The sequence below is a fragment of the Phyllostomus hastatus genome, unplaced genomic scaffold (assembly GCF_019186645.2).
Source record: "Phyllostomus hastatus isolate PE091 unplaced genomic scaffold, TTU_PhHast_1.1 phas_scaffold_501, whole genome shotgun sequence".
Lineage (NCBI taxonomy): Eukaryota > Metazoa > Chordata > Mammalia > Chiroptera > Phyllostomidae > Phyllostomus > Phyllostomus hastatus.
The window spans coordinates 34,895,112-34,907,314 of record NW_025334033.1 but is presented as its reverse complement, the minus strand read 5'-3'; the positions used below and the strand labels follow the sequence as shown (position 1 = coordinate 34,907,314).

The following is a 12,203-nucleotide window of genomic DNA, read 5'->3' as shown; positions in this document are numbered from 1 at the left end:
CGGGTCATATGATTGTCTACACAGAATATACAAAATATATTTAAAGAAAAATTACTAGGATTAATAACAGTTTATCAAGGTTGTGCAACAGAAGATCTCCCCATGGTGGGGCAAAAGTAGATTTACAGTTGTGGGTACAGAACACCGAGTTTATTCTTGTCTTGTTATTTTTTTAACTAAATTTTATTTTACATATGAAAAGCTGTAAACTTTTGTCCCACACTGTTTAAAAATAACTGCATTTTTACATACCAGCACAATTAAAAGTACCATAAAAATATAAGGTTCTTAGAAATAAATTTAATAAAATATGTACATTTATATTAAAAATGAAAAACTTATAAAATATTAAATGCATCTTAAGTATAAAGATAATTTTCTTAGATTGGATAGACTTGATATCCTAGAATATTAATTCTCCTAAGTTGATTTATAGATTCTATGCAATTCCCATCAAAATCTCAATAGTTTTTCATGAAACTTGATAAGCTTATTCAAAAATTATTATAGGAGAGCAAAGGCCCCAAAGTAGCCAAGATGTAGAACAAGAGAAGGAGGAGGGGAGTCAAGTTCTAGTACACTATCTTGTTTTTTTTTTAATCATTGTTCAAATACAGTTTTCTCCTTTTTACTCCCAATCCAGTCCCGCCCCCCACCTTCCCCACTTCCCTCCCATTACCACCCTCCCCTTAGTTTATGACCATGTGTCCTTTAAGTCTGTTCCTGTGAACCCTTCCCACTGTCCCCTTAAATTCCCTCTTCTCTCCCCTCCGGTCACCGTCAGCCTGTCCTCTATTTCAGTGTCTTTGGTTATATTTTGCTTGTTTCTTTGTTTTGTTGTTTAGGTTCCTGTTAAAGGTGAGATCATATGGTATTTGTCTTTCACTGACTGGCTTGTTTCGCTAAGCATAATGTTTTCCAGCTCCATCCACGCTGTTGCAAAGGGTAGGAGCTCCTTCTTTCTTTCTGCTGCATAGAATTCCATTGTGTAAATGTACCATAGTTTTTTGATCCATTCATTTACTGATGGGCATCTTGGTTGCTTCCAGCATCTAGCTATTGTAAATTGTGCTGCTATGAACATTGGGATGCATAGGTTCTTTTGAATTGGTGTTTTAGTATTCTTAGGATAGAGTCCCAGCAGTGGAATTGCAGGGTCAAAAGGCAGATCCATTTTTAGTTTTCTGAGGAAGTTCCATACTGCTTTCCATAGTGGTTGTACCAGTCTGCAGTCCCACCAACAGTGCACTAGGGTCCCCTTTTCTCCACAACCTCTCCAACACCTGTTGTTTGTTGCTTTGTTTATGATGGCCATTCTGACTGGTGTGAAGTGGTATCTCATTGTGTTTTCAATTTGCCTCTCTCTGATAGCTAGCGATATTGAACATCGTTTCACGTGTCTTTGGATTTTCTGTATGTCTTCCTTGGAGAAGTGTCTGTTCAAGTCCTTTGCCCACTTTTTAATTGGATTCCTTGTCTTCTTAGAGTGCAGTCTTGTAAGTTCTTTATATATTTTGGAGATTAAACCCTTCTCTGAGGTATCATTGGCAAATATGTTTTCCCATACAGTTGGTTCTCTTTTAATTTTGATACTGTTTTCTTTAGCTGTGCAGAAGCTTTTAATTTTGATGAGGTCCCATTTGTTTATTCTTTCCTTTATGTCCCTTGCTCTAGGGGACACGTCAGTAAAAAAAGTTTCTTCGTGAAATATCTGAGATTTTCCTACCTACATTCTCCTCTAGGACTTTAATGGTGTCACGTTTTATATTTAAGTCTTTTATCCACCTTGAATTTATTTTTTGTATATGGTGTAAGTTGGTGCTCAAGTTTCATTTTTTTGCACGTGGCTGTCCAGTTCTCCCAACACCATTTGTTGAAGAGGCTATTTTTATTCCATTTAATGTTGCTGCCTCCTTTGTCAACTATTAATTGACTGTAGAGACTTGGACTTATTTCTGGGCTCTCTGTCCATGTGCCTGTTTTTATGCCAGTACCAGGCTGTTTTGATTACAGTGGCCTTGTAGTATAGTTTAGTGTCGGGTATTATGATCCCTCCTACTTTACTCTTCTTTCTCAAAATTGTAGCAGCTATTCGGGGTCGTTTATAATTCCATATGAATTTTTGAAGTGTTTGTTCTATGTCTGTGAAATAAGCCATTGGTACTTTAATAGGTATTGCATTGAATGTGTATATTGCTTTGGGTAGTATGGACATTTTGATGATATTAATTCTTCCAATCCATGAACACGGTATATGTTTCCATTTGTTTGTGTCTTCCTTGATTTCTTTCTTCAGTGTTGTGTAGTTTTCTGAATACAGGTCTTTTACCTCTTTGGTTAGGTTTATTCCTAGATATTTTATTTTTCTTTTTGCTATTTCAAATGGGATTTTTTTTCCCTTGATCTCTGTTTCTGCTGTTTCATTGTTGGTGTACAGAAATGCCTTTGATTTCTGGATATTGACTTTGTATCCCGCTGTTTTGCCAAATTCATTTATTAGGTCAAGCAGTTTTTTGGTAGAGTCTATAGGATTTTCTATGTACACTGTCATGTCATCTGCAAACAGTGACAGTTTTGTTTCCTCCTTTCCAATTTGAATGCCTTTTATTTCTTTTTCTTGTCTGATTGCTGTGGCTAAAACTTCCAGTACTATATTGAATAGAAGTGGTGAAAGTGGACAGCCTTGTCTTGTTCCTGATCTTAGTGGAAAAGATTTTAATTTTTGGCCATTGAGTATGATGTTGGCTGAAGGTCTCTCATATATGGCCTTTATTATGTTGAGGAATGCTCCCTCTGTTCCCACTTTGCCGAATGTTTTTATCATGAATGGGTGCTGTACCTTATCAAATGCCTTTTCTGCATCAATTGATATGATCATGTGGTTTTTGTCTTTGCTTTGGTTTATGTGATGTATTACATTTACTGACTTGTGAATATTGAACCATCCTTGCATCCCTGGAATGAATCCCACTTGGTCATGGTGTATGATCTTTTTAATGTACTGTTGGATGTGGTTTGCCAGTATTTTGTTGAGGATTTTAGCGTCAATGTTCATCAGTGATATTGGCCTGAAGTTTTCTTTCTTTGTTGTGTCTTTATCTGGTTTTGGAATTAGGATGATGTTGGCCTCATAAAAAGAGTTTGGGAGACTCCCATCTTTTTGGATTTTTTGGAATAGTCTGTGAAGGATAGGGGTTAGCTCTTCCTTAAATGCTTTGTAGAATTCTCCTGTGAAACCATCTGGTCCCGGGCTTTTGTGTGTTGGGAGTATTTTTGATTACTGCTTCAATTTCTTTTTGTTGTTATTGGTCTGTTCAGGCCTTCTGCTTCTTTTTCATTGAGTTTTGGAAGATTATATTTTTCTAGAAAGTTGTCCATTTCACCTAGGTTTTCAAATTTCTTGGCATACAGCTCTTTGTAGTAATTTCTTACAATCCTTTGTATTTCTGTGGTATCTGTTGTAATCTCTCCTCTTTCATTTCTGATTGTGTTTATTTGGGTCTTCTCTTTTTTTTCTTGATGAGTCTGCTTAAAGGCTTGTCGATTTTGTTTATCTTTTCAAAGAACCAGCTCTTGGATTCATTGATCCTTAGAATTGTGCTTTTAGTCTCTATGTCATTTAATTCTGCTCTGATCTTGGTTATTTCCTTCCTTCTGCTTGCTCTGGGCTGCCTTTGTTGTTGTTCCTCGAGTTCTTGTAGACGTAGGGTTAGGTTGTTTGTTTGGAATGTTTCTAACCTTTTTAGGTGGGCCTGTATCACTATGAACTTCCCTCTCAGGACTGCCTTGGCTGTGTCCCATAAGTTTTGGGTTGTTGTGAGTTCGTTTTCATTTGTTTCCAGAAACCTTTTGATTTCTTCCCTAATATCATTCTTGACCCATTCATTGTTTAATAGCATGCTATTTAATCTCCATGATTTTGAGTGTTTCTGGTTTTTTTCCTTCGGGTTGGTTTCTAGCTTCAGTCCCTTGTGGTCTGAGATAATGCTTGGTATGATTTCAATTTTTTGAAATTCTTGAGGCTTGTTTTGTGTCCTATCATGTGGTCTATCAAATATTCCATGTACATTTGAAAAGAATGTATATTTAGCTTCTTTTGGATGGAGGGCTCTGTATATATCAGTAAAGTCCATTTCATCAAGGGTATTGTTCAGTGCCACAATATCTTTGTTGATATTTTGTTTATAAGATCTGTCCATTTTTGATAGTGGGGTGTTAAAAATCTCCCACTGTAATTGTGTTGCTGTCCATATCTTTCTTGAAGTCCTCTAAGATTTTCTTTATGTATTTCGGTGCTCCTATGTTGGGTGCATATATATTTACAATATTTATGTCTTCTTGATGGATTCTTCCCTTGAGTATTATGAAGTGACCTTCTGGGTCTCTCTTTATGGACCTTTTTTGGAAGTCTATTTTGTCTGATATGAGTATTGCTACCCCGGCTTTTTTTTTCCTGTCCATTTGCTTGGAAGATTTGTTTCCAGCCCTTCACTTTCAGCCTGTGTAGGTCTTTTATCCTGAAGTGGGTCTCTTGTAGACAGCAGATATGTGGGTCATTTTTTCTTATCCATTCAGCTATTCTATGTCTTTTGATTGGAGCATTTAATCCATTTACGTTTAAGGTTATTATTGATAGGTACTTATTCATTGTCTCTTATGTACGTGCGTTCCTCTCTCTCTCTCTCTCTCTTTTCCCTCCCTTCCTTAAAGCAGTCCTTTTAGAATCTCTTGCAGAGCTGGTTTGGTCGAGGTGTATTCTTTTAGACTTCTTTTGTCTGGGAAGCTTCTTATTTGGCCTTCTATCTTGATCGAGAGCCTTGCTGGGTATAGTAGCCTTGGTTGCAGCCCTCTGGTTCTCATTACCTGGAGTATTTCTTGCCATTCTCTTCTGGCTTGAACTATTTCCATTGAGAAGTCAGCTGTTAGTTTTATTGGGGCTCCCTTGTATGTTACTTCCTTTTTCTCCCTTGCTGCCTTTAAGATTCTCTCTTTGTCTTGAAATTTTATCATTTTAATTATGATGTGCCTTGGGGTGGGTCTCTTTGGGTTCCTCTTGATTGGGACTCTCTGTGTTTCCTGGATTTGTGTGACTTTTTCTCTCATCAAATTAGGGAAGTTCTTCATTACTTGTTCAACTAGGTTTTCGATCCCTTGCTTTTCTTCTTCTCCTTCTGGTATCCCTATTATACGGATATTATTATGTTTCATATTGTCTTGCATTTCTCTTAATCCCTCTTCATTCTTTCTGAGCCTCTTTTCCTTTTCTTGCTCTTTCTGGATGCTGTTTTCTACTTTGTCCTCCAGCTCGCTAATCTGATCATCTGCTTCATCGATCCTGCTTTTCGTTCCTTCTACTGTGTTCTTCAGTTCAGAAATTGTATTCTTCATTTCCTCTTGACCTTTGTTGAGAGTTTCCATTTCTTTTTTCATGTTTATATAGTTTGCAGTGAGATTGATGTAGTTTCCCTGTAATTTCTGAAAGCTCATTGTGAGATCATTGTGAAGTACACTATCTTCTTAAGACAGAAAAACACAACTACAAAGTAGCATGGGTAAATCTGATTAAAATTAAGAGCTTCTGTTTCTCAATAGACATAGAGTAAAAGACAAACCATACACTGGGAAAAGATGTTGCAGCAGAGCAACAGGTATAACCACCAAAAGCTTGATGTCCAGAATAAAGGTAGAAAACTTAATTGGAGAGAGATATACAAACAGCATATTCATATGTGTGTTTTACGTTAATATTTTAACTATATATTTTATATTATTTATAATGTACATCTCAATAATCTATTAATCAAGGAAATGAATATTAAAACCATAATAAAATATCATCGATCTTGATCAGTTTGGCAAAAATTTAAGGTGAGGCTCTGCAGTAATGAGGGCATGTAGTAATGAGGATTCTCATTCACTATTGGTGAGAATCTAAATTGGTACAATCACTTTGGGAAGACCATTTGACATTATCTTGAAAAGATGAATGTGTATATGCCCTATGACACAGCAGTTGCACTCCTACATATATATATGCCCTAAAGAAAATCTCATACACATGTACACCAGGAGCACAGTTTATATTAGCAAAAAACTAGAAACAACCCAAATATCTTTCAAAGGAAAATGGATAAATTGTGACATATGTATAGCGTAAATGAATGGATTTCAGCTATATGCTTTAATATCAGTGAATCTCAGAAACATAATATTGGAGGTAAAACAAACTATGGACAGTAGTAATTCAATTTACTGGTACATAGTGTTCGAAACAGCCAAAATGAAATAAAATATTTAGGCTCTGGTACCTAATATATGCCACAGAATTGGCTAAAATTGTTAATTTTAATGGACATGAAGGAAATCTATAAAGAACAGCAAGGTGTGATTAACACAACTGTCATATTGGGGGTTACTTATAGGTAGGATGTGATCATTCAGGGGCATACTGTGGATTTCAAAGATATTCACAGTATTGTTCAGCTAGGTAGTAAGAACATGTTTTCCTTTTATAAGTCATTCTTTCAGCTGTACATATATATTAAGTATCTTTTTTTATGTATGTGTATTTCACAGTAAAATCCTTTTAGAAATTCATTAAAATGACATTTAAACTTTTTGTATCAGCATGGTAGTCACGCCTTTCCCTTTTACAGTTTAAAAATGGGTACAGGCTATAATGTGCTATCCATGAATAGCTACAGTATTCCTTTTTAAATCTTTGAAAACTCTTCTCACTTTGCTTTAATAATTGCCTCCCAGTCATTATTATGTTGTATAAAAGTGGGAAATAGCCCTGGCTGGTGTAGCTCAGTGCATTGAGCACCAGCCTGCAAACCAAAGGGTCACAGGTTTGATTCCCAATCAGAGCATATGCCTGGGTTTCAGGCCAGGTCCCCAGTAGCGTGCACATGAGAGGCAACCACACATTGATGTTTCTTTCTCTCCCTCTCTCTCTCCTTTCCTTCACCACCCTCAGAAAATAAATAGTCTTTTTTTAAAAAGTGGGAAATAAATAACTTAAATCAATGCAGTGAAGATAAAAGAAATTATACTAGACTAAAAATACAAGCTTTCTGCTTCCCGAGCTTATGCTTTGAAATCATGTTTATCCAAGCATAGGACTTCTTCGTATTTTTATAAGAAATGCAAATTTTTGTGCATCTCTAATCATCTTATTAGGCATTTAATAGAATAGGCTCCCATGTAGAATTTCTGTAGGTTAGCTATAAGTCACAGAAGGCTGCATGTGTTTGCAGTGCATTGCCTATGTTTGCTATGCAGTTCTTTTTTTTAAGTACACTACACCAACTTTATCTTGTGTACTGCAGATGTCCATTGCTGATTTGCATTTGTGCATGTTTGTAATTTGATAGCTCTTCCTCATAGGGTATTTGGTTCACTGTGGATAAATGTAAAGTGTAAAGAAGCTTTTTTAATTTGTTGCTGATCTGCCACCAGTGCCTCTAGGCATGCAGCATGGGTATGGCCAGGCCCAAGGTACATAGTCTGAAGAAGAGAAAGGAAACAAAAGGAGGTACAGAAAAAGTAATATTGTGTCCCTTGATACTTGTTCTAGGACTAGGGAAGATGCAGTTTTGTTCTGGGTTAGTTTTGAATATTGAAATGTTAAAGAGCTATTATTTCAGGGAATATAATTTTTTGCACAATTTATTTTTTTCCCTAAAACACATGTCTTCTCTTAGCTTTGTTTGTTTGTTTCTTTATTTATAGACACCGTTGATTCCATTACTCCAGACAAAGTACGAGGTTTAAGGGATATGTTGAACAGCAGTGCAATGGACATAATGTATTATACTAGCCCACTTTATAGAGATGAAGTAAGTATCATGATTATCTTGTTGCTGTTGGGTATTTTGTAGAGTGATAGCATATGTGTCCTGAATTTTAACATTTATGCTTTTTTTTTACAAATGAGAAATTAAAGGAATCTATTAATCTGTTAGTAGCCTGTATTAATAGTGAATTTGATCATCTTCAAACTGCATATTGAGACCATTAATAAAATGAATGGTTTTGAAAGTGGAAGATTGGTTAGGAAATATCTCTGAAAAATATCAGTTTTCATAAATTTGGTTAATTATGTTTATGATTGTTGCCCTCACAAAAGAGTTTTAGACAGAAAGTTCCTTCAAATTTTTTGTAATAGACTTCCTATTATTATTTCTGTAATGGATTCTTACAGTTCTCAAACAGTAATGTTGCTTACATATCACAAAGACAACCCTAATGGGGATGAGGGCTGAAAGTTTATTCAGAGGGATGAGAGAATCTCTACCACTGAATTTTGTCACTCTGCTGGTAAGAGAAAAAGAATTCTCTTTCATAGGAATAACTTTGTTAATTATCTAACATGTATTAACCTGTTTAATCCTCCTCAAAACCCATGAAGTAGATAGGGTTAGTGTTCGCATATGAAGGTTGGAGTGATGCGTGCAAGGAGTAATATACCAGTAGAGCCACTCTGTGCTGCTCCAAGACAATCCATTTCTGATTTTATTCAGTCGAAGTCACTCCCTGACTTCATCCAGGATATTCTTTACATAGCTGCAGAAATATTCTGGTTAGTTGCCACAGAAACTTTCTTCTTTTCTGGCTGCTATCCCCTAAGGTTATATCTTCATTTTTCTTTTCTGTATCCCTTCATCTCCATGTACCAGTATTAGACAAGGTCTTCCTTGATCTGATTACAACAGTAAAAGCAGCTGTGAGGAGAACTGCTATTTGCACCTAATTCTAGCCAAGGAAGGCTCAGTTGATGAAGTAGAATATTAATGATTTACATATCTATAGTTCTTTATAGTGTCTAGTGAGCATTGTTAGTTATGCCCTAAAGGTTAGAAAATTGGATTATAGTATTGTAAGTGAAATCAGTGAGGGGTGGGAGAAGAGAATGGCTGAAAGCATATTACTGTGTGCACACTCCCCCATATATATGCCTTACACACACACACACACACACACACACACCCACACACCATTGGTAGTACTCCTAAGAAGGTATCCTGACTGTTCAAGGCTTAAACATATTGAAATATAATGACGATTTTACTTTTTGTTTTTTAAGATTTTATTTATTTTTAGAGAGGGAAGGGAGGGAGATAGAGAGAAACATCAATGTGCGGTTGCTGGGGGTTATAGCCTGCAACCCAGGCATGTACCCTGGCTGGGAATCGAACCTGGGACACTTTGGTTCCCAGCCCGCGCTCAATCCACTGAGCTACGCCAGCCAGGACGATTTTACATTTTAAGTTAATGTTAACAACAAAAACTAGAAAAGAGAAAAGGGTCAGACTCAAAACTCTGAGCTTTGGCTAATGATGACTAAGACAGTGATCACTTTTTATTTTGCTCTTATAATCTTTAAAGATAGTTATCCTCAAGGCCCTGGCTGGTGTGACTCAGTGGATTCAGTACCAGCCTGCAAAGGGTTGCCAGTCTGATTCCCAGTGAGGGCACATGTCTCAGTTGCAGGCCAGGTCCCCAGTAGGGGGTGTGTGAGGGGCAACCACACACTGATGTTTCTCTCCCTCTCTTTTTCCCTCCCCCACTCTAAAAATAAATAAATAAATTTTCTTCAAAACTCATGTATTTAAAAAAAGAGATAATTATCCTCAGATTAGAATTAAATAAAACAGATAATTTAGTAGCAAGTGGGAAATGGAAAAAGAATACCAGTGTTTTAAATTGGTTTTTTGATTCAGTTGAACTTCATGGAAAAGCACTGAGAATTTGTGACTGAGATTCATCAGCAGCTGTTAGCAATGTTTCCCAAATATCCACAGTTAGAATAATCACCTGGATGCTTATTGAAATTGCAGTCATAAAAAGAACCCCATGGGGACTTCCAGCCAAGATGGAGGCATAGGTAGACACACTGTGCCTCCTCACACAACCAAGATAGGGACAACAACAATTTAGAAACAGAATAACAACCAGAACTGACAGAAAATTGAACTCTAAGGAAGTCAGACAACCAAGAAGTCAAAATAGACACGTTTATCCAGACAGGTAGGAGGGGCAGAGTCAGGCAGCCGGGCTCGGGTCCTGGCGTGGAGAGCAGAGAGCATTGGGACCAGACGCGTAAGGCATCGGGGCACACAAGACTGCAGCAGGTGGACCCAGAGCACTCAAGCAGCAGCTGGCAGACCCCAGCCGAGGGGTGGCAAACAGCAGAGCCAGCAAGGCAGCGATTGTGAAGCAAGGCACTGCTCGAAACCCAGGATCCCAGTGCTGGCAAATAGAGCCTTGGGCACTGATTGAAAACACCTGTGGGGGTTGAGGCGCAAGGAGAGACTCCCAGCCTCACAGGAGAGGTCCTTGGAAAGTCCCACGGTGTGTACAAGCCCACCCACATGGGAATCAGCACCAGAGGGGCCCAGTTTGCTCAGGGGAAGCAGCAGAAGGGACTGAGGTCCAACTGAGAGCGGAGCAAGCGCCATTGTTTCCTCTCAGACCCTGCCGCCATATACAGTGTCACAACCCAGCCACTGGGGTGCCTCACCCTGGTGAACACCTAAGGCTCCGCCCCTCATATGGAACAGGCGCGACCAGACCAAAGGAAAAAAAAAAGATGGCTCAAACAGAATTGAAAGCCCCACAATCAGTACTTTTAAGCGACCGAGAGATAGCTAACCTATCAGATGCACAGTTCAAAGCACTGGTGATCAGGATGCTCACAGAATTGGTTGATTTTGGTTGCAAAGTACTTGAAAAAATGAAGGCTCCAATAAGTGAAATGAAAAATGCACAGGGAACCAATAGTGATGGAATGAAAGCTGGGTCTCACATCAATGGAGTGGACCAGAAGGAGGAAGAAAACATACAATCAGAAAAGAATGAAGAAATAAAAATTCAGAAAAAATGAGAGGCTTAGGAACCTCCAGGACATCTTTAAACGATGCAACACCCGAATTATAGGGGTACCAGAAGGAGAAGAGGAGGAGCAACAGGTGGAAAACTTATTTGAACAAATAATGAAGGAGAACTTCCCCATTCTGGCAAAGGAAATAGACTCCCAGGAAATCCAAGAAGCTCAGAGAGTCCCAAAGAAGTTGGACCCAAGAAGAAACACACCAAGGCACATCATAATTACATTAGCCAAGGTAAAAATGAAGGAGAGAATCCTAGAAGCAGCAAGAGATAAGGAGACATTAACCTACAAAGGAGTTCCCATCAGACTGTCAGCTGATTTCTCAAAAGAGACCTTACAGGCAAGAAGGGGCTGGAAAGAAGTATTCCAATCATGAAAGTCAAGGACCTACATCCAAGATTGCTCTGTCCAGCAAAGCTTTCATTTAGAATGGAAGGTCAGATAAAGAAAGTGCTTCTCAGATAAGGTCAAGTTAACGGAGTTCATCATCACCAAGCCCTTATTATATGAAATGTTAAAGGGACTTATCTAAGAAAAAGAAGATAAAAAACATGTATAGTAAAATGATAGCAAACTCACAATTATTAACAACCACACCTAAAACAAAAACAAAAACAAACTAAGCAAACAACTAGAACAGGAACAGAACCACAGAAAGGGAGATAACATGGAGGGTTAGCAACAGGGGAGTGGGAGAAGGAGAGAGGAGGAAAAGCTACAGAGGATATGTACCTATTTTCTACCTACATGGTAGATAGAAAATAGACAGGGGGAGGGTAAGAATAGTATGGGAAATGTAGAAACTAAGGAACTTATAACACATGGACATGAACTAAAGAGGGGCAATGTGGGTGGGAGAGGGTGTGCAGGGTGGAGGGGAATAAGGGAGGTAACGGGACAACTATAATAGCATAATCAATAAAATATATTTTTTTAAAAAGAACCCCATAGGGGAACCTTGGAATTTAGGGTATCAGTGTGACTTTATGATTTGAAAATATGTTGGTGTGTATAGATATAGTCTATATATTTAAGTGTATATTGTTTACACACACCTATATTTCCTACTTCTGTTCATTGAAAGGGCCAGGAAGCAGATACCCCAATTTAATGAGCACACCTAGTACCCAGATCTTTTCCCCTATTATTCTCCCCTAAGAAGAACCAGAGTTACTTGGAAAAAAAGGCTGACTCCAGAGCTTGGAACAGAATAGGTAGAAGTCAAAGATAAAACAACGTGTTACAACAAAAAGTAGGAAAATACTCAAAAGAATGAGGGAGCAGGTCACAAGGTTAGAAGTCAGATTAA

At 37.9% G+C, this 12,203-nt stretch overlaps 1 protein-coding gene across 7 annotated transcripts in view; it reads left to right on the top strand.

Moving 5' to 3' along the window:
* DDHD1 (DDHD domain containing 1) overlaps positions 1-12,203 on the top strand; it is a 90,796-nt gene that overhangs the window by 44,118 nt on the left and 34,475 nt on the right. For all 7 annotated transcript variants that reach the window (XR_006783771.1, XM_045822681.1, XM_045822679.1 and 4 more), the window contains one exon: positions 7,735-7,841. Coding sequence is in view for 6 of the 7 variants with exons in the window: in XM_045822681.1 (XP_045678637.1) it covers positions 7,735-7,841 (107 nt within the window). In the remaining variant the exon portion in view is untranslated. The remainder of the gene's footprint in view (positions 1-7,734; positions 7,842-12,203) is intronic.